Source organism: Convolutriloba macropyga, chromosome 1, assembly GCF_964194025.1.
Source record: "Convolutriloba macropyga chromosome 1, txConMacr16.3, whole genome shotgun sequence".
Taxonomy (NCBI): Eukaryota; Metazoa; Xenacoelomorpha; order Acoela; family Convolutidae; genus Convolutriloba; species Convolutriloba macropyga.
Window position 1 is genome coordinate 20,013,650 of NC_134468.1, and position 23,138 is coordinate 20,036,787.

Here is a 23,138-nt window from a genome sequence, read left to right on the forward strand (position 1 = left end):
TCAAAGTTCTGATACGAACTTTGTCAATGAGGATGGTCAAAAAGTCAGTTCAAATACCCGACGTAGGGGTTTAACGATTTGGTAGAAACCAATCAGGGCTAAAACTTTTTTTTTCATAATTAGGGCGTATTCTGTAGCCAACCGTAAAAATTCTATAAATATTTCCCGTCATGAAAGACCATTTGCCCGTCATCATCAAGAGGGTTTGGAGTACAAAGCTCTTCTAGCGTTTTGTGTGTTAGTTTCAATGTTTGCGCCGTTAATTTTAGGAGAAACGGTGCCAAAAATCTGTTGATATCTTCGCTTCATTCTCAAAAATATCGCTTCTTTGTTACACTAATAACATAAACCCATAAAATTTGATAATTTCAAGATCTGAATGAAAAATTCACAATTTCTACATTGTTTACATTGTAAATTTAATTCAGAACTTTTCCTTTCCCCCTGTACGTTTTGCACCCCCCAGTTACAGAGCACGTGCCATTACATTGTAAAACATTATGTGAAATTATGGCACGTGCGTCTAGGGGGTGCAAATAATATTAGCGCGCTAAGCTGGGAGGGCAATAAATGGAAAAGATCCTATGAATTGTATATTTGACAGTGGTTTTTGAGGTTCAATTGTCTTGTAAAATTGAAAAATGCTAGTATTGAAAATGTGTTGAAGTTTTGGTCAGTCATTATTTTAATGTTGTTCTTGTCGACAGTGATATTTGCTTATTCAGATACAAATAGATCGTCTGCAGTTTCTATATTGTTTCTTGTGTGCATGTAAATAACTTGAAATGTAGAGAAATTTTGTCCGAAGTGTTAGGGGTTGCTACAGTTTTTCGGAAGAAGAACACTGAATTGAATGTCAGATCCCTGACAAATTGTTTTTACAATGTCAGTTTTTTACAGCGTATTTGTTTCATTCGATTTGTGAGTTGATAAATTTTTGAAGTGGTGAAAAATTTAAAATTGAAGCGCAATAAATGCAACCCGAAGACGAACAGGTGATCGTCCAACTTGTAACAGCCTTCCATGCACCAGTAGTTGTGCAAAACTTTTCCTTTCAAAATTTCGATCACCCCTCTGTGTTTGGGGGGACAGCCTTTCATGCTGGTCAAGGAACATAAATTTTTCCAGAAAATTTCTTTTCAAAGTGTACTTGCTTACTCCGCACCAGCTTTTCCAAAAATTCTTTTAATTTTGCGGTAGTGTTTTTTTATGACAATGTCGAAAAGATTGCCGGAGAAATAGGTAGCCAACGGAAAAATAATTGAATTGAACCGACGGTCTGCAGAATTGAGGTTGTTTCTCTGCCACTTGAGTATTTTATTCAGGTTTGCAGCGGCTTGATGGGCTCTGTCAACTAAGAGTCTTTCAAATAGTCAAGTCAAGTCTGCAGCAAGGGCTGTATTCACAGCCTCTTTGCTAATGCTCTCGTCGTCCTCATGCGAATATTATTTGACTCCAGTTCAGCTTCGTACGGCTTCAGGATATTCGCCTTGGCTCGGCGTTTGGGAAGAAAGGAATGTATGTGGTACGGGAGGTCTCGTATGGGATAGATTTGGTGTTGTATGTGACCAAGATGGCCTGTTCTTTGTTTTGCAATGTGTTCTGAAAGGAGGGTTTGTCTCGTCATATAATACAGTTTCTCATTTTTGACAACTTTTGGGTAGTGTATGTCTAAGCAGGCTCTGAGTTGTCTTCTGTGGAAGGAATATAATCCCTTGGCTATCGTGCTATTGCTATACCAAGTTGAACAGGGGTATAATAGGATGGATGTAACATAGACGTTGTAAATGCACATTTTGGTTTTCACGTTTAGGAATTTGTTTTTCCATATTCTTCTGAACTTAGACATGGCAAGTCGAGTTAGATGTTTTCGCCGACTGATTTCAGCTCCCTCATCAAGAATGGTACCCAGTTTCTTGATCTTGCGTAGATCTGTATCTTTGTGGTACTGAAATATCTCTGTATTTTGCTGATTAACGCATAGGTTGTATCTGGCAAGTACATCTGCTGAAAGTTTGCAGATTTCATCTGCTTCCTCCTGAGTACTACAGATAAAATCAACGTCATCTGCGATCTCTACATGACTTGGGAGGCTTGGGATGGGTTTCTTATGATAATTGTTGCCATGTAGGACTGTTACAATATCTCGGGTAGGGCTGTTTGTCTGGATCTCTTTTTCCAATTCTTTCAATTCTTCGTCCAGATATACTGTGAACAGCTTTCGTGATAGGCCGTCTTCTTGTGGAACTTCTTTGTTTGTGCTGAAAGAGTCTCCCTGTTGCCTACCGGCCTTGACCTTTAATGTTGTGTCTGTGAGTTGAAGTCTGATTAGGCTCAAGTCCCATTCTGGAACTCCTTTAGAGCGAAGAATATTGATTAGCTTGTTTCTCAAAACGTTATCGAAGGTTTTGGACATATCTATTCCAACGCAGTATCTGTTGAATCCTTTCACTAGAGATCCTGCAACCAGATATTTGTGCGCTAGCACGATGTCGCCCGTTGATCTTCCACTACGGTAAGCAAATTGTGTGTTCGAGGTTGAGCTTAAAATTTTTGGGTTTTTTCTTTGAAGCATTATCTGAGATAAGAGCTTCCTATATGATGGGAGGATTACTGGTCGGTGATTTTCAGGTTTGCTGGCGTCCTTTCTTCGTTTTTCGATTGGAACAAGGAAACCTTCAGTCAAGACCTTGTCACTCCCGACGATGGGCTTGTTAATTATTGAAGTTAGTGACATTATTTCTTTTTTTTTGAGATCTTCGGCGGACGCACCGTCTGGGCCTGGTGCTTTCCTGTTTTTGAGCTGTTTTCTGGCAAGTTTCACCTCTTGAGTCACTAGCTTTTTGAAACTTGGAGCCCGTGGTGAAGGCCTCTTTGAAGTATTCTGTCAGCTTCTCAATTGGTACTTCAAGTTTCTTCCGTTTCCGTTCGAAAAGAATCTTCTTGATTGCCAGTGCAGCTTGTGCATTCTTTAGCGTTCAGTATTTCGTTTGCTTCATTTAGTAGAGCTTCACTCTCCAGGTGTCCAACTCTTCTTTTTACACACACTGTTTTTTTGTTCATTCGTTTGGGTCAACTTCTACCGAATTAGCGTTTTCTTATTTTTCAGTTCTGTCAACACGTGGTCTAATTCGAGGGGTCTTTTTGGAGTTTTTTGCCTCGCTCAAGGTCATTTTTCCTGTGAAGTATCGTTACCACTAGTCTCTGGTCTGTGTCGACAATGAAAACATTATAACTTCTGGCGTTTATCATTGAATGTTTTCTTCGTGCTTGGAGCAGAATGTAGTCTATTTGATTACAGACCTTCTTCGTGTTTATTACACCATCCCAGGTTGTGATTTGACAGGCCCGGTGGTGGAAATACGTGTTCGCAGCTATTACGTGATTATCTGAAAGAAATTGGTGAAGACAATCTCCATTCTGATTTCTTGAGCCTCTCCCGTGTGAGCCCATACAGTGAGCTTTGTTTTAGATTTGAATTCCCGATGGAATTTGTACGGTCAACTTACCGCTCATACGCTCATCCGCCTTTCAAATAACGGTTTTTTAAAATATCATTATGATTTGAAAAATTCGTATTGCTTAATTGGTTGTTATCGCTATTCATGCACAAAAGTAAAGATTGCTTCTGTGGGTGCAATTTTTCTGTTTGTCGTTCAGACGTATTATGCCATGTTCCTTCTTTATTTCCATCGATTTGCTGTCTGCTGGTTGAATATAGATCTTAAACCTTATCCTCATTTTCTATTTTGACACAGGAGTATTAAAAATTCACTGTTTCAGTTGTTAGTTACCTCTTTGTTTCCTGTGACTTGAGCATTGATTTCCAGTCTCACCTCATTTTACAGCTTTGAAAAAGAAGCTTAGTTTAGTGGTGGCATTGGTTACAGTTTGTTCTTTTAGTTAGGATGAGGAAAGTTTCTTTCTTTGCACTGACGTTTAACCTTTTTACGTTTATGCCCCAGTTTAGTGGGTTGATATTCTACACAGCCCTGAAGCACTTATGCCATATTTTAACAGTAATTTTAATATATAATTGAGCATGCTTTCTTCCTTGGAGGGTGTATAACGTTCTGGCGAGGGGGTAATAGCGTGAAAAGTCCGCACCATAAATTTTTACCCTCTTGGTAATTACCTTTTCAGGTTGAATGCCGAATAAGTCCTTAGCAGTGTCAGTTGATCTGACGTTATATTCGGTAAGTAAATATGAACCATTTTTTATTTCTCAGAAAGTTCTGTTTCATAAGCTCTACTGCTTCTAGGTGTCTTGCCCAGGAGTTATTTTGAAGGATCGTGAAGAGATATTTGTGGAAATTTGTGTCTTTGGTCTTCATAAGCAGTCAATACCGGTTCCCGCAATTTTTCCACTCTACTTTAACGAACGCTTCAAATTCAGAAAGGTACTAATTATCAATTCACTCCCTTTGCGATTGTTATGTAACGCATTGAACCATCTGTTGTTCCTGCGTCTTCCGCTAGATCAAGCTTACAAAATCTTAAATTGTTTATTTGGTGAAAAGAGCAATCTATTGTTTCCACTCCATTTTGCAGGTTTCATAAACCATAGTCTTATGTAGTGGTAGTGGAATGGGATTTGAATATCTTTCCTCAGGGTTTAGCAACCATGCAGTTGTCCAAGTTTGTTAGTTTCTGATTGCTGTTGCAGTTTCCACATTCACAGAGATTTTCAAAAGAGGGGTAGTGCGGAATCCGCTTTATTTCTCTTCTCGCCTGTTACTAAGGTCCATATTGGATCTCATGGACATAATATGTTATGATATGATACGATAATCTGAAGCTTCAGATTATCGCATGTCATAACATATTAAGTCCATGAGATCCCATATGGACCTTAATAACAGGCGAGAAGGGAAATAAAGCGGATTTCGTACTACAAAAGCACTATTCCGCACTATAAAAGGAGGTTGAAATAATGGATATGGGCGGCAAAAGCAGAAACAGTTTAAATTTACTGCCATAGGAGCGGCATCAAATTCGAAATTAGACTGCTTGAGGTTATCTAGATAACCTCAAACAATCTAATTTCTAATTTGACGCCGCTCCTATGGCAGTAAATTTAAACCTTTTCTGTTCTTGCCGCCCATATCCATTATTTCAACCTCCTTTTATAGCCCTTTTCGTTGGCGAAAACTATATCAAAGTACCAAGGATAACATATTCTGATGGGCGAATTTTGACCGGCTGTTTTTAACTTGAGAAAGAGGGTTTTGAAAACAGAAAAGATCCTAAATTGTATTTCGAAACACTGTTTTCCGTAATGTTTAACAAGAAGGCTTACATGATTTTGTACATTACACAGAAGGTTCTCGCATACTTATTTACTTCATAAAATACTTCAAATGAGTCTTTCCCATTATGGGGGGCTATAATTTCATGGGGGGGGCTATAATGGGAAAGACCCCATCAAATTGTTGCGTTGGGCAGGTTATTGTAGAAACAAGGTGGAGCACAGATAAGATCTTTTCCGTTTGTGCCCCCCCAGTATGTTATGCACCCCCCGTTACAGAGCACGTGCCATTGTATAGTAAATTATTATGTTAAAAAAATGGCACGTGCATCTGGGGGGGGGGGGGGGTGCAAATAATATGTACCCACTAAGCTGGGGGCACAAACGGAAAAAACGGAAAAGATCCCACAGAAAATTCAATAATTGTTTCGGGTCGAAAAAGGAGGCCAGCGGAAAAGATTCAGAGGGACCAAAAAACCTTTGTTTGAATGAATTTTCTACCTGCCTAATTCTAGCCTCTAGCCTTTAAAAAAACGGTTAGAAATTGGTACCAAAATACCATCATATGAAATCCAATTAAACTACTGCAATATATTGTATTGACTCTTATTCATCAGTGGATCCTGTTTGTGTTTTAATTTCAAAATAGATTGGATGTATATTTTGATAATTAATTGCTCTTGAAAACTATATCAAAATTTTTACGTGACCAATTTAACTTCTCGAGTGACTTTTGCGCCCTTGTCTTTTTTGTTTTACGTGATCTAATTTTGTCTCTCATTCTTAAGTGTCAGCAGCTGAAGGCGGAAGTTGCACACAGCAGCTGAACACAGCGGCAGTTCACTACCTAAAGTCAAATGAAAAAAGCGTTAGAATTGGTGTAATTTTTTCACTTTAATTTTTAGAGGTTATACACGGTATGTAATATCATCTAATGACGTAGCTTGAAGCCCTATTTTAATCAGTTTAGTTCCTTCCCCCGATTGGAACTGGTGGTAATAAATTTGAGCTCCTACTTGTCGTTCGAGAGCAATTCTTCCGAGGTTAGTCGGTTATGTTTTTTTTCAATTTGAGCTAATTCTTGATTATTTAAAATATGAGAGACTGCTTTTCACAGCTTAAAATCTATTAAAGCAAAATTTTGAGACTATTAAGACTTAAAAAATTTAAGGATACGGTGAGGTTGTTTTAAAGCGGTAACGGCTAAGTAGCGCCTACTATACTTTGAAGTGTTGAATTGCTCACAGTGATTTGAGACCATCTAAAGTTATCATTTATCAAGGTTAGCAGAAAATTCAACAATCTTCGACTAAATGAATAAAAAGATTTTCTAAGGAACATTTTATGGCTTTTAGTCTTGCTGTGAATTTTTTAATAGGAAAGTCATTTTTGTTACAATTCTTATTCCGAAGAACGTCCTTTCTGAGATGTGATTTTTTTTGAAGCAATCTAGATATATTTCTCAAATATTAAGTCTTCTCACTTAAATATCAAATATTTTTTTTTCTAAGAGAATTTGTAATAGAAAACATGTTCAAAACTGCTCGACGCTGTTTATTGTTTTTTTTACAATATTAGCCTATTAAGTTGTTTAACATGCTTTCAGGCCATTTGGGCTCTATTTTTAATAATGGATTTATTTCTATTTTTTTCGGACTGTGAGGGAAACATGAAGCTCTTCTTTGTTGCAATGGAGTGGATTGTATCTTATAATGTCGTCATACTTTTACTGTCACACTTTAATCTCTCTGATTCAGCTGAAAGTATCTTAATTCAAGGCAGCTTTTGAATACTGTTCAAAATAGCTGAGCTGTAAAGAAATTGTGTGGCACAAATTTTGAGTACAGGCCAATCATTTGATAATCCTATTGAGAAGATTGCTGGTTACCAAATACTTCTGAAAATATTGAGAAAATTTGCAAAAGTTTATTAAAGTTTTTATTTTTTTCCTGTATATGTAACAGGTCCGAACTGAAATTTAGAAAACATTCTTTAGAATTAATTTAAATTGCGTAAGCTGCTATACTTAAGTTGCTATCCAATCCAACTTAGCAAGCAAAACTTATCACAGCTAGTTAAATTTGGCGGGTAAAACGAACTGAATAAAGAGCATTTAGCAAACAGCCTCGCACCAAAACTCAACCTACATATTTTTGTTTAGAAGAAGGAAAATCAATGACTGGAAAAACATTTTTGCCATTAGCAATATTTTATAGCAATATGTTTTTGTTTATGGAGACATTTCCTACACTCTTAAGGTTAAGAGAAGGCGAATAATTCTAAGTATTTATTTGTCGATGCTTGCACAGTGTGGAGTGTTGATCAATAATTACAGAAAATGATACACATTTGAACAAAATTCTGTGCCAGGTTCAAAATCAGTTCTCCCTCGATAAGCAAAAAAAATAGACTCAGAGCGATAGACTCAGATGAAATCATTCTATATATGGTAGGCTGTAATACCCTAAAAAATTCGAAATGGTCTGAGTCTGAACCAAGTAATGTATTAGTAGTAGTGGAAGTAGTATAGTCTGTCCCGTAAAGTTGAAATAAGCGAACGTTCGAAAACGTGAAAAACAGGCAAGTGAGCATCAAGTTGGTCATTTGAATGTCAACGTTTTTTCCATTAAGCTTCTATTCATCAATTTTTTCTACATGTTTTAATTTTGAACTTTGACCTTTGAACTCCAACCTGTGGCTTTTGAAACTTTCGCTTATTTCAACTTTATGGGACACGCTATAGTAAAAGACTCAATTTCAAAACAGGAATGAAGAAATCATTTAGGGCATCAAGAGATATTAAGAGCAACAATTTTTCAAAACATTTTACAAAGTAAGAACGAGAGATATTGATGTTAAAATGAGTAAGTTTTGCAACTCGAAAAATATGTGCTTTAGTGGATAGTTTTTTAATGGAGCAGTATAAAAAGTGCGAAGAGCCGTTCTTAAACTATACCTACTGCTTTCACCTATATAGTTTTAACTCAGATATATTGGTTGCCTTTTAAGTGACTTCGGTCTTCCTTCTAATCTTTTTCGCAATTAATTAGGCATACATTGTAAATGGAAAGCAATTTTTCTTTGAACATTGCAGTAACAGCTTAGCTTCTCCATGTTCTAAAAGAAACATTCGTCTCACATTAAAGATCTTAAAACGCTAATTCAACAACGGCATTTAAATTTAAAATTTTTTTTTTAAAAATCGCAATTAATGTTGCTTGCAGGTTGAAGTGCATTTGAGAACATTTTATCAATAGTTATAAGTAAATATTTATGACTACGCAACTTAAAAATTATGCCGACTCTCTGAACAAAGCTCTTAAGTTGTTTTTGCGTGTTCGAAGAAAAAAAAATGCTGTTTATGCTGTTCTTTTTTCCAATTTTTCACTGATTTGTGAAATTAAATCCTTAGAACCGTATCTTTTATGCTCTTACCTGTGTTCATTTTCAATTCTCGTTTTAAGCGTCAGAATGTGAATATTAATGTTTTGTTTAGGTTTTCTACAACTGCGTCAACCCACTAGAGCTTCACGATGCGTTAAGTAGTAAGTGTTTTCTTCTCTTTTTAATTGGTTTAATTGGTTGTTTAATTGAGGAATCTAGTAGATTTAAGCTAAAAAGTAACCAGTGACAATGATGTTAGTTTTTTAATTAGCTGTATTAGATGACCGAGTTTATTCATACTTTCCGTGCCAACAAATAACTTTTTAATTTTACTTATCTTATCATAAGTTTACTCAGAAATCGCCGAAGTTAGGTTCCCTGTAGTTTTTTTATGTTGCGTTTCAAGTTTACATTCAGGATTGATTCAATACTATAATCGCCGACCTTCAGAAAACTAAATATTCATTTGGTCCAGGTCTTTGCATGCGAAACAATAGGCTAGAGTCACAAGAATGGTCTAGAAGGGAGAAATAAATACATTTGTATGCATTTAATAGTTTTTGTAAACGGTATCGATGTGCATTTGATCACAATCACGTCAGAATGATAATAATGATAATGAACAGATAAGCAGAATCCAATCAGCGAGTAGATACTTTTCGAGTTATAGAGATTGCTCTTACCTGATATAGAAAGGAAAACAGCCGATATTTGAACTCCGTCGCAACAGTAGAATTTCAACTTTCTGAACCAATAACATCTGAAACATTTAAATTTGATCCATAAATGATCCATGTTAATTCTATATCAGAATTTAGAAGTTGTTAGTGTGTGTAGAACATTCTGATGGTTGCTGACAACGGAAATCTTAGTTAAGATAATTTGTTTAGATGAGACTGCAACAATTGAAGTTGTTCAGAAGAGCAGGTTCATCCATGCGGGGGTTGTTTTGGCCAATTTGGAGCTGACAGCCAAGGACTTCCTCTTCCCCTATCCTTCAGCAGTGCCAGTCTACTCTGGCGCAGACAGGGAGATACTACTCAACAAAACATTACACTTCAGTGTAAGTCACATTCATTAAATATCTATTTAATTGTTAACTTGATTGCAGTGAGCATTGTTTTTTGCTATTTATACCAACCCTCCAAGTTTATTCGGGGTTAAAGAAATTGATGCTAGCCTGTTTTTTTTTCATTTAGTCATGTTTGGCTAAACTATATTTTTTTTGCTTCATTGAATTACCTTCAGCCGCGCTCGCATTTTAACAATCCAGAGGGTTTGAGTTGTATCGGAGCGCTGTCTTTTTTAAGATCTTCACTTTTTAGACTGTTGGATTTCAATGAGAAGTCAAATTAGCGCAACATTAGCGTGAATTTTTCGGTTTTTCGCAAAGAATTGTTTGCACGTGTGACAATAGAACTTCTGTTTCAGTGTGTTCTCTCTTGAGTGCTTTTAAAAAGTTACAAAAGAGTTTTAAGGGTGCCTTATGTGCAGTTACCCGAATCCCTCAATGACTTCGACACTATTTGTTGTCAAAAAATGAGCTTTGAATATGTTTGAGCAGTGATTTTTATAACTTGGACACTAAAGGTTTGTGTAAAAATTTGAGTTTTGCCCGTTCTAGTTGTCTTTCGCGTGGTTTTATTGTTAACCACAATAATAAAAGTTCTCATGGGCCTTCAACTCGGAGCTTTTTTCTTCAATTAAATGTCTCTTTCTTTAGCTAATGTTTTTAATGACTTAAATACCATTTGTTGTTTTTGAATCTTGCCTGGCCTTTATTTGTTCTTTTTTTGTCCTTCTACTGCTATAAACCCAATAGAAATAATTAAAGGTCTTTTGATAGTTCTAAAGTTTTATGGTATGGTCGGATTAACGATTTTAGTATATATTTGTGTTTGAGTTTAATCTGACGCCAATAGTTTGGAAAACGATTCTGATTTTTGCCGTAATTTCTGTTTTTCGCCTCCTGTTCTGCTTTGCCTCGTATTGATTTCCCCTAGGTGATGGTATGGAATACACATCCCGAGAACGTATAGTGGACAATGGTTGTATAAAGTTTTTTATTATTGGTTATCTTCACTAAACTTATTTTTAGATCTTTCTGTTCATTTTTGCGCATTTGGTATTATGTGCATTGGTGTCTGTCATAATTTCATGTTGCCGGAAAAGTGTTGATTTTCAGTTGATTAAGTCTTTGGATTTTTTTCATGACTTGTTCTGCTATTTGTTTAATGAGCCCATAATGGTTCAGTTTTTTATGCTTTTTTGCCAAATTTTGAGTTTTTGTTCGATGGTTGCTCAATTATAGCTTTTCAATATTTTGAAAATCTGTCGTTTTTGAATACTTTGCAGTTTAAAGAACAATTAAACTTTTGGTCTTGTTTCTTAATTGTGTCAGGAATGAATTTGTACTATCTCTCGATTTGAACTAGAATATTTTGCGTGTAGTTGTTTTCGTTAAAACTCAGCTCTCAAAATTTTTTTTTTGTTGATATTATAATTGTTCAATTGCTTTTTTTGCAATATTAAATCTCTGTATTGGTATTTTGATTTCTACTCCAACTTAATAAAGATCTAAAGAGGCTTAATGTTTACCACAAAGTTCGGAAGTTTTGTTCTATTTATGTCAACAACTATGGTTAATCCACTAAACCCTAATTCTCAAGCAAAGCAAAAGTGGCATTATTTGGAGCAATGGAAAATCATAACTCTAGTTGTGTCTTCTAAACTTCTCACACAAAGGCAAATATTCTAAACTTTGGCAAATCTCACACCAGTACATAGGTTCACTTTAGTATGCAGGAAGATTTTGTTGGTCCGTTGTTCAGTCCGATTTCCCATGTTTGCTCAACTCAACTTTATAAGAGGAAAAGAATCAAACGTTAATGTGCTTCCGCCCTAAATTACTGTTATTAAATTTGAATCTTGGGAAAAATCATTGTGTGAGCATCTGAATTATCGTTGGAATATTTCACTTGGCACTGAACGGGTCAACAGCAAAAGGTTGCTTATAGAGTTGCTGATTTGTAGTCAGTACTTTTCAAATTTTAATTTTTTTTCTTCCGATCTTCTTCATTTTAGGAAGAAGGAGCAATATGCACAAGTTAGTATTCTGACTTTACGGGTTTGAGTTCTGCAGATTTAAAGGAAATTGAAAAAAAAATTGGAAACATTTGAAATTGTTGGCTATTTTCTTGGCGAGCTTCTTTTTTGATGCTTGGAGGTCCTTTCAGCGAATGTGTGCTGATAAAGCGCTAATTTAATAGTTATTTATACCATCATAAGCTGCCAGTTATGTGGCAGAAATGAGCAATATCAATGGCAATGACCTTTAGTTTTGGTAAAATTGAAACAATTGTTATTTTAGATTTTCTTTGTTTTTATAGATTCTCGAGCAAAAGTTTTGTATTGAAATTTGCCTTCCTGCTTCAGAGGATAGCGCTCCCTCGATTGTTATACTTTATGAGTAAGGCATGACTAAGTAATGTTACTTTGCTTGGATGGATTCGCAGAATTGTGAACCGGGCTGTTGTTATGTTCAATGCACATTATTCAGGCTCCCGATTCAACTCAGCAGTTAATTCAATATCGTAAGAATTATGCTTGTTTTTCATTTTATTGTTGCTACCAGTTTTTTAATTATCACTAACTTCTATGCTTTTCGTTCTGACCCCACTTGTGGGGGGAGGAACTATATACTCAAATGGGTTTTTTTTTGTTCAGTCACTTTTGGCCGATCGATATATTCATCGTAGAGAAATGTGAGTGGTATCATTAAAAAGCTCGTCCAGCGTACCATTCGAAATTTAAAAGATTTTTTTGACACTATTATTTTTGAGGACTTATCGAGGTTTAAAGTTTGGTGTGAACACGTGATATTTGGCATGGCATAACTTTTTTCTCTTTTAGGGGAATTTTCGTTCAAATTAAGATTTTTTGCTAATAAAATATTAATTCAAAATTACATTTTACGCTACAAAATCAAACAAATTTGTGTTCGTAATAGACGAAAAGCAATAAAAAGGCTAGTTATGATCTCATAGGGATTTTGACTATTAAAAAATTGATTTCTATTTGAGAGCTGTTTTTTAGAAACCTTTTCTAATTTTTTGTTTTTTTTTTCAAGTCACTCAGAGCTAGACAATTTCCATATCAAGGTTCCGTTTAGTACAAAACTCATTTATACTCAAATGATGCCCAATGAACAAATAATTCGATTTGAAGGAATAGCTAAACTTTTTTATGGCTTCGACTTTGAGTTTTCGTAAATTTCAATGAAATTTTGATTTTTTTTAAGATTTTATAATTTTTTGTAGTACAATGGCAATCTCGTCGACTAAAATTGGAATAGGTTCTCTCGTGGGAATCAATTGTACCTATCTAGCGCTTTGAGTGGACAGCTAATGGCTGTTAAAACTTCAAAAACAATTTTTTTAACATTGACCGATCTTAAACTTATTTCTGTGTACTTGTAGGTCAGTCTCAATAATGAAGGGAACCTTCTTTTTCTAGTGCATCCGTATTTAAATGGGTCAGTGGTTTTATTTTCTAACTATTGCTTTTATGACTTCGATGCCACGAATTTTCATATTTTTCAATAAAATTTTGGATATTTTTTTATATCTTTGGTTCCTTTTGTAATCTTATGATATTATCTCTATTTTGACATTTCCCATTTGCTAAGAGAAGGAGTTCACTTGACCATAGATTTAAACTGAGGAGAAAAGCTCTTTGTCTTAATGGCTTCGACACTTTCCTTTTGCATTGTTCCAATGAATTTTTTGTCTCTGCCTGTATTTTTTGTCGTTTTCATAGTCATAAGACTTATTGTGGTGACTTATTGATGACTTCACAATGACAAATATCATATCCTTCCCATCGAGGAGAGCTTCGCGTATTTATTGAATCCCGTTGAAAGCTATTGAATTTAATGGCTTTCATATATTTGTTCATATTTGAAGTCATTTTGTTACAATAAAATAATCCCAATGCTGTGAAAATTTTTTTGAATTTTAAAAAGTTATTGCTGAATTGTTCAGTTTTCAATGACTTCGACACTTTTTCTCTCAATATTTTTTTGAATTTGCTTTTTTGCCTGTTTTTTTTTGCTTTCTTTATGCAGTCGTAATTTTTTTCTATATGCTGAGAGTTCTCATAAGCTTCTAATTGAGATTTGAATCAAATTTTTCAATGCAGCCAGTGTATATCTAAAGGTTTTAAAGTTTCTGATAGTTGTTTTCAGATTTTTTAAAAAACTTTTCAGTTTTTGTTTTTTTGTCAACTTGTAACTTTTTCTCATGATTTAGAGGTCCCATCCGCTTCCCTGTAATGCAAACCGTAACGGGTTATTTGATATTTTCATTTTAGTTGTTGTTCTGTTTTTTGAACAATATGCGGTTTCATAAATATTTATGTTTCTTTTTGTCTTTTTTTAACAAATTCGCGGAATAACATCCCAATGGTTTTCAAACGAGTTATTCCGCACCTTTAGTCCGTTTCTATGGCTTAGTTTAACCAAAGACACGTCGTATTGGTTTCCTAATGACGTTTCAGTAATTTTATACTGATGTTTTCAGTTACTGGTTTTTAAGACATTTGAAGTTATTTGGTTTAAAAAGTGTTGATTTTTTTTAGTTTTGCCTCATTATTTCTTCTTTTTTGTCGACTTGTTACCTGGTCTCTTTAAAGAAAATTCCCAACTGCTTTGTAATTTAGAAAATGTAAGTTTGTATAGTTAGGGTTTTTCCTGATTGTAATTTGACGTTGTTACGAGGGGCTTTTAAACTTAGATATTGAGTTTTTGACGTAAAAAAATGTTTAGTGTTTTTGCCTCTTTTGTTTGTTTTTTTCCTCGTAGTCTTATCAATAACAGATCATGTGAACACTCTAATGAGGAGTGGCTTTTTATAATTCAATTATTCTTTTGGATGTGTAACTACTTCTTCAAAACTCAAACATCTAATTTTGATTGTATCTTCATTTGCTTGACAACTAAGTCAAAAATGTAAATGAACTCGGGTCTGAACAGCATGTGCAAACGCACATTAATGAGCCTCCTTGTAGTAGTCATTGGTTTATTATTGTAAGGTTGTACTCCACTTTTCCGATTGACCTCGGACTTTTTATTGTAAAACTTGATTGAATCCCAGAGTCGAATCGAAGAATGTAAAAGGTTGTATGGAGTTTTGCCCGACTAGTAAATTTTTTTTTTCTGTTTTGTAGTTCTAAAACCTAATTGAGATCATTTCAAATCCCGTTTTACTTATGCTCGTTTACAGCTAAAATTTTTTAAAATGGAAGTAAATTTCGCAAACTCAAATTGCGACTTCTCCCATAAACTTTGTTAGGAAACGATTGAGTTAAGGAAATTTTTAGTTTATTTTGACTAATTTAGGAGAATTATGGGGGCCGATTTCGGCTTTGAAAATTTGCTGGATCTTCGAATTTTTTTTCCAAAATTGAGCGGAAGCAAAATCTATGCCCAGTGTTACTAAAATACTCAAAAAGACGAGGAACAAGCACTCAACGCACCAAAAGGAGATAAAAATCTTGGCTCTCTGATTGAAAGAACTGAACTCTGAGAACTACCAGGTGTAGTGATTGAATGCAGAAAAATCTTTTAAAATGCAAATCAAAAATGAGTGAAAAATATTATTTTTTATAAAACTCTGATTGTTTGATTGTTTGAGATGCTGTCTCAGTTGATGTTGGAGTTTAATGTTTTAGATTAGTGACCTTAATGTTTTTTTTGTGGTAGCATCTGTTTGGAAGGCTGGATATTCATCTTTCGCGGAATGACCATTTCCAGCATCAAGCCTCATTCTAAATATTATTTTTTTTTTGCAGGACTTATTTTTTTTGTCTTACTTCATATGATCCGATTTATTTTATTCTTAATACTAATTTTTGTCTAATTCGTTCAATTATGTTACCTTTGGATAGCTTTCATTTGTTGCGTTTGCTTTATTTTTTAAAAAATTTTGTCTTAAATTTTCTTTTATTTGTTTATGCGCTCACTTCGTTTATTCATTTCATTTCAACGTATAGTTATTTAATTTTATCATACGAAATGGGCATAACCATATTTAATAAATATATTTCATATGAAAAAATTGTAAACAAGTCATTTTATATAATTCTATACATAGCTTTGATTGTTTTAGATGCTGTTTCAGTCTTTGTTCGAGTTTAATCTTTGACGTGAAGGACCCTCAATGTTTTTGTTTTTCCTTAAATGGTAGCATTTTTTAAGATTTTGTAATTAATCTTTCGCAGAACAGCCATTTCCTGCATCCAGCCTGGTTTCAAATACTCAACAGTCTTTCAGTGTTTCAGTCAACTCTTTTTTAAAACTAAAACATCTATTTTTGATTATTTCTTCATTTGGTTGACAATTAAGTCAAAAATGTAAATGAACTCGGGTCTGAACATCATGTGCAAACGCAAGTTAACGAGCTTCCTTGTAGCAGTCATTGGTTTATTATTGTAAGTTTGTGTTCCACTTTTCCGATTGACCTCGGACTTTTTATTGTGAAACTTGACTGAATCCCAGAGTCGAATCGAAGAATTTAAAAGGTTGTATTGTGTTTTGCCCGACTGGTAAGTTTTTTCCCTTTGGTAATTCTAAAACCTAATTGAGATCATTTGAAATCCAGTTTAACGTATGCTCGTTTTCAGGTCAGTTTTTTTGAAATGTTGGAATTAAATTTTGCAAACTCAAAGTGCGAAATCTCCCATAGACTTTGTTAGGAAACGATTGAGTTAAGGAAATTTTTAGAAGTTTATTGTGACTAATTTAGGAGAATTTTGGGCCAGATTTCGACATTGAAAATTTGCTAAATCCTCGATTTTAATAGGAAAATTGAGCGGAAGCTAAATTTATGCCCAGTGTTACTAAAACTCTCAAAAAGACGAGGAACAAACACTCAACGCATCAAAAGGAAATAAAAATCTGGGCTCTCTGTTTGAAAGAACTGAATTCTGAGGACTGCCAAGTATAGTGAGTAAATGCAGAAAAATCCTCTAAAATGCTAATCAAAAATGAGTAAACAATAATATTTTTATTTTACTCTGATTGCTTGATTGTTTGAGATGCTGTTTCAGTTGAGATTGGAGTTTAATGTTTTAGATTAGTGACCTTAATGTTTTTTTGTTTTCTGTGATGGCATCTGTTTGGAGGACTGCAATTTCATCTTTCGCAGAATGACCATTTCCAGCATCAAGCCTCATTCTAAATATTATTTTTATTGCAGGACCTTTTTTGTTTTACTTCATTATATCTTAAGACGAGGAACAAACACTCAACGCATCAAAAAGAGATAAAAATTTTGGCTCTCTGATTGAAAGAACTGAATTCTGAGAACTACCAGGTGTAGTGATTGAATGCAGAAAAATCTTTTAAAATGCAAATCAAAAATGAATGAACAATAATATTTTTATAAAACTCTGATTGTTTGATTGTTTGAGATGCTGTCTCAGTTGTTGTTGGAGTTTAATGTTTAGATTAGTGACCTTACTGTTTTTTTCTGTGGTAGCATCTGTTTGGAAGGCTGGAAATTCATCGTTCGCAGAATGACCATTTCCAGCATCAAGCCTCATTGTAAATATTATTTTTTTTGCAGGACTTATTTTTTGTCTTACTTCATATGATCCGATTTATTTTATTCTTTATACTGATTTTTGTCTAATTCGTTCCATTATGTTACTTTTGGATAGCTTTCATTTGTTGCGTTTGCTTTATTTTTTAAAAAATGTTATCTTAAATTTTCTTTCATTTGTTTATGCGCTCACTTCGTTTATTCATTTCATTTCAACGTATAGTTATTTAATTTTATCATACGAAATGGGCATAACCATATTTAATAAATATAATTCATATGAAAAAATTGTAAACAATAGTCATTTTATATAATTCTATACATAGCTTTGATTGTTTTAGATGCTGTTTCAGTCTGTGTTCGAGTTTAATCTTTGACGTGAAGGACCCTCAATGTTTTTGTTTTTCCTTAAATGGTAGCATTTTTTAAGATTTTGTAATTAATCTTTCGCAGAACGGCCATTTCCAGCATCAAGCCTGGCTTCAATACTCAACAGTCTTTCAGTGTTTCAGTCTTTTTACAAGGCCCTCGTTACAATACGCTCTAAGTAAACGCATATAAATGAATTTTTTTATTTTAAATGTTAGCAAATTTGACTTCTTCCAGAAAACCCTGTTTTACAAAATCCGCACTAAATTTTTTTCGTATATTTTACTTCATATATTATTATTAATTGTTAATCTTAATATTGATTTTTTAAAAGTTTTCTCCACTTTTTTACTTTGTATTAATTTTCATTTGTTGCATTTGCTTCTCTTTTTTCTAAAAAAAAACTTTAATTTAAAGTTGAGATATATGGTTAAATGGAAAAATAAAATGATAGTAAGCGCTAATTTGAAATGAAAAATTGATTTAAAATGCTATTTTGTGTCTGGTTAGTGAACTGGTTAGTTACGATATGCAGAGAGAATTCAGCTTCTTTCAAGAACTGTTCTAGCAAAAATTTTCAGTAAATTTTGTACTTTGAGAGTGCTTCCGCCTACCAAAGATCCTGTTTATTAGTTTTTTTAATGTTGTTGGTTAAACAGTTCTCAGCGTTAAATTAAACGGTTGAAAGTAATTAGTTCAGATTTGGAATAAAATTGGTTTTGCTCTTGAGTTTATTGCTTCAACTTTTCAACTTAAGCCTAATTAAATTGCACTAACACTCCACGTTTCTTCATTAAATAATAACAGTGGATTTTGAATAATCTTTTTGGTCACAATTTCTGGCTCTTTCTTGTAGGAAACTTGTAACTTTGTGTAGTAGCCTACTGACGTTGCAGCTTGATACTTTTTGTGTGATCTCTAGATATTCGAACGTTCTCAACTCATCCTGATAACAGTTGGATCTTGATTTCAGAGACTTTCGAGGAGATATCCTTGTTTTTATCCTCACGTTGTGCTAAAGGTATTGCGAAATACCTATTTGCACAAGCGAGTGCATTTTAGTTAGTTTTGCGCATTTAATCTCTTAGCGTTAGTATTTGGCTTCATTTATTGATTTTACTTCATCGGAAGACTTAATTCTGCTCTTTAATCCATTTGGCATTCTATGAACAACCCGTCTCTTGTTCCTATTGCAAGTCTCAATCATTTCAAAGCTTTCTTTTGAAAGCGATTTTGATCTCTTCAAATAAATATTGTGATAAAAACTCACATTTGAAGTGATATAGCTGATAAAACTTTGTTTTGTATGAGTTGTCATTATTGATAGCTGAAAGAAGGCTTATTTATTGCCATTGTATATATGTATAATAGACACCGAAAAACTAAGCTTGTCTCAGACAATTTTCATGCGCTTAATATTTGTTTGGTTCGTTGCGTTTTAGCTGTTCGGCAAACACATAGTTGATTACTTTTGATTGAACAAAGTTTTTTTCAGTACGAAAATGCTCAAGATGTTTTATTTTCAAGAAATATCGTCGCGTGTTCATTGGGGCAAAATTGAAATGCAAAAGATGTATAATACACAAATGGAAGCATCATTATTGCCATGAATTCTGTTCATAGTAATTGAGAGTACTGCTTAGACTAACCTCCGGGAAGATTTTTTGTTGCTTTTTGCGTTTCCAGCTCAGTAAATTGTTTTTCTATGGCCGTGCATTATTGTGAAGATGAATTCAAGCGTGCATACATGCGTATCAAAAAAATTTTTGAGGATCCATTTGGTCATTTTCAAAACTCTGATTGTTACAATTGTTATAGGTGTGCTCAAAAATTGGTGTTTTTTCTGCGTAGTTTTCCGTTTAAAATCAATTCGAAAGACTTGACCAAAATTGTGCATTCCAACTACGGCACTCCTCCAATGCACCTTTCATGTGGGGCAAAATGCACATTCTCAGTGCGAAAACGGGCGTTATTTGTTCGCATACATTTATTTTAAAAAATGAAGCTGTAAAGCAGAGAGATTCGAAGCATGTTTTGTTGTTTCTTTATAGGGAATCTGATTGAATGCAGAAAAATCTTTTAAAATGCAAATCAAAAATGAATGAACAATAATATTTTTATAAAACTCTGATTGTTTGATTGTTTGAGATGCTGTTTCAGTTGAGATTGGAGTTTAATGTTTTAGATTAGTGACCTTAATGTTTTTTTGTTTTCTGTGATGGCATCTGTTTGGAGGACTGCAATTTCATCTTTCGCAGAATGACCATTTCCAGCATCAAGCCTCATTCTAAATATTATTTCTATTGCAGGACCTTTTTTGTTTTACTTCATTATATCTTAAGACGAGGAACAAACACTCAACGCATCAAAAAGAGATAAAAATTTTGGCTCTCTGATTGAAAGAACTGAATTCTGAGAACTACCAGGTGTAGTGATTGAATGCAGAAAAATCTTTTAAAATGCAAATCAAAAATGAATGAACAATAATATTTTTATAAAACTCTGATTGTTTGATTGTTTGAGATGCTGTCTCAGTTGTTGTTGGAGTTTAATGTTTAGATTAGTGACCTTACTGTTTTTTTTCTGTGGTAGCATCTGTTTGGAAGGCTGGAAATTCATCGTTCGCAGAATGACCATTTCCAGCATCAAGCCTCATTCTAAATATTATTTTATTTGCAGGACTTATTTTTTTGTCTTACTTCATATGATCCGATTTATTTTATTCTTAATACTGATTTTTGTCTAATTCGTTCCATTATGTTACTTTTGGATAGCTTTCATTTGTTGCGTTTGCTTTATTTTTTAAAAAATGTTATCTTAAATTTTCTTTCATTTGTTTATGCGCTCACTTCGTTTATTCATTTCATTTCAACGTATAGTTATTTAATTTTATCATACGAAATGGGCATAACCATATTTAATAAATATAATTCATATGAAAAAATTGTAAACAATAGTCATTTTATATAATTCTATACATAGTTTTGATTGTTTTAGATGCTGTTTCAGTCTGTGTTCGAGTTTAATCTTTGACGTGAAGGACCCTCAATGTTTTTGTTTTTCCTTAAATGGTAGCATTTTTTAAGATTTTGTAATTAATCTTTCGCAGAACGGCCATTTCCAGCATCAAGCCTGGCTTCAATACTCAACAGTCTTTCAGTGTTTCAGTCTTTTTACAAGGCCCTCGTTACAATACGCTCTAAGTAAACGCATATAAATGAATTTTTTTATTTTAAATGTTAGCAAATTTGACTTCTTCCAGAAAACCCTGTTTTACAAAATCCGCACTAAATTTTTTTCATATATTTTACTTCATATATTATTATTAATTGTTAATCTTAATATTGATTTTTTAAAAGTTTTCTCCACTTTTTTACTTTGTATTAATTTTCATTTGTTGCATTTGCTTCTCTTTTTTCTAAAAAAAAACTTTAATTTAAAGTTGAGATATATGGTTAAATGGAAAAATAAAATGATAGTAAGCGCTAATTTGAAATGAAAAATTGATTTAAAATGCTATTTTGTGTCTGGTTAGTGAACTGGTTAGTTACGATATGCAGAGAGAATTCAGCTTCTTTCAAGAACTTCTAGCAAAAATTTTCAGTAAATTTTGTACTTTGAGAGTGCTTCCGCCTACCAAAGATCCTGTTTATTAGTTTTTTTTAATGTTGTTGGTTAAACAATTCTCAGCGTTAAATTAAACGGTTGAAAGTAATTAGTTCAGATTTGGAATAAAATTGGTTTTGCTCTTGAGTTTATTGCTTCAACTTTTCAACTTAAGCCTAATTAAATTACACTAACACTCCACGTTTCTTCATTAAATAATAACAGTGGATTTTGAATAATCTTTTTGGTCACAATTTCTGGCTCTTTCTTGTAGGAAACTTGTAACTTTGTGTAGTAGCCTACTGACGTTGCAGCTTGATACTTTTTGTGTGATCTCTAGATATTCGAACGTTCTCAACTCATCCTGATAACAGTTGGATCTTGATTTCAGAGACTTTCGAGGAGATATCCTTGTTTTTATCCTCACGTTGTGCTAAAGGTATTGCGAAATACTTGTTTGCACAAGCGAGTGCATTTTAGTTAGTTTTGCGCATTTAATCTCTTAGCGTTAGTATTTGGCTTCATTTATTGATTTTACTTCATCGGAAGACTTAATTCTGCTCTTTAATCCATTTGGCATTCTATGAACAACCCGTCTCTTGTTCCTATTGCAAGTCTCAATCATTTCAAAGCTTTCTTTTGAAAGCGATTTTGATCTCTTCAAATAAATAGTGTGATAAAAACTCACATTTGAAGTGATATAGCTGATACAACTTTGTTTTGTATGAGTTGTCATTATTGATAGCTGAAAGAAGGCTTATTTATTGCCATTGTATATATGTATAATAGACACAGAAAAACTAAGCTGGTCTCAAACAATTTTCATGCGCTTAATATTCGTTTGGTTCGTTGCGTTTTAGCTGTTTGGCAAACACATAGTTAATTACTTTTGATTGAACAATTTTTTTTTCAGTACGAAAATGCTTAAGATGTTTTTTTCAAGAAATATCGTCGCGTGTTCATTGGGGGCGAAATTGAAATGCAAAAGATGTATAATACACAAATGGAAGCATCATTATTGTCATGAATTCTGTTCATAGTAATTGAGAGTACTGTTTCGAGTAACCTTCGGGAAAATTTTTGTTGGTTTATGCATTCCCAGCTCAGTAATTTTTTCTGTGGCCGTGCCTTATTGCGAAGATGAATTGAAGCGTGCATACATGCGTATCAAAAAATTTTTTGAGGATCCATTTGGTTATTTTCAGAACTCTGATTGTTACAATTGTAAGAGGTGTGCTCAAAAATTGATCTGTTTATCTGCGTAGTTTTTCGTTTTAAATGAATTCGAAAAAATGACGAAAATTGTGCATTCAAACTTCGCCACTCCAATGCACCTGTAATTCTGAGTAAAATGTACATTCCCAGTCCAAAAGCGGGCAATATTTGTTTACACCAAATTATTTTAAAAAATGAAGTTGTAAAGCAGAGATTCGAAGCTTGTTTTGTTGTTTGTTTATAGGGAATCAGTCCTAAAATGGAGTTTGCGTCTGTGACTGCTGTGAATGAAGTGCATACCACTGCATCAGACGAGTTGGTCGACAGAATACAGGAGATCAACAGGGTAAAGCTTTACATCATTTCATATTTTTTAAAATCTAAAACATGTAATATAAAATAACCGCGTGGTTATAGTTGCAAGCTAGAAATTTAGAAATTTATAAATCAAACATCATTAATCCCTTTAATTACAACAACCTAAGGTTTCTTCAAATGATCTAATAGTCAAGTTATGGAAAATTTTAAAAAATAGATCATTCGCGAAGTTTCGGCGTCATAGAAAATTGGTATCGATTTTAGATGGAGCTGACTGTCTTGAAAGAATAACACAAGAAATAGTTTATACAAGTTCTGATGAGAGTTTACGCACCTGGTAAATTTGGAATGCTTTCAATGTCAGTTTGGCTTGGTGAAGCATTTAACTTAGCATTATT

The 23,138-nt window shown here is 33.7% G+C and overlaps 3 protein-coding genes across 3 annotated transcripts in view; 1 reads left to right on the top strand and 2 right to left on the bottom strand.

The window, feature by feature from the left end:
* Positions 1-23,138, bottom strand: part of LOC142336170 (ERO1-like protein beta) — a 459,014-nt gene that overhangs the window by 179,889 nt on the left and 255,987 nt on the right. The window lies entirely within an intron of this gene.
* LOC142346837 (uncharacterized) overlaps positions 1-23,138 on the top strand; it is a 236,672-nt gene that overhangs the window by 105,588 nt on the left and 107,946 nt on the right. The window contains exons 2-6 of the mRNA XM_075398892.1: positions 4,142-4,196; positions 4,263-4,400; positions 8,745-8,793; positions 9,523-9,695; positions 22,667-22,768. Of these exons, the coding sequence (XP_075255007.1) occupies positions 4,149-4,196; positions 4,263-4,400; positions 8,745-8,793; positions 9,523-9,695; positions 22,667-22,768 (510 nt within the window). The 5' untranslated portion in view covers positions 4,142-4,148. The remainder of the gene's footprint in view (positions 1-4,141; positions 4,197-4,262; positions 4,401-8,744; positions 8,794-9,522; positions 9,696-22,666; positions 22,769-23,138) is intronic.
* LOC142335053 (uncharacterized) lies at positions 1,403-2,416 on the bottom strand. The gene has a single exon (XM_075383420.1). The coding sequence runs from the start codon at positions 2,414-2,416 to the stop codon at positions 1,403-1,405; it is 1,014 nt and encodes a 337-aa protein (XP_075239535.1).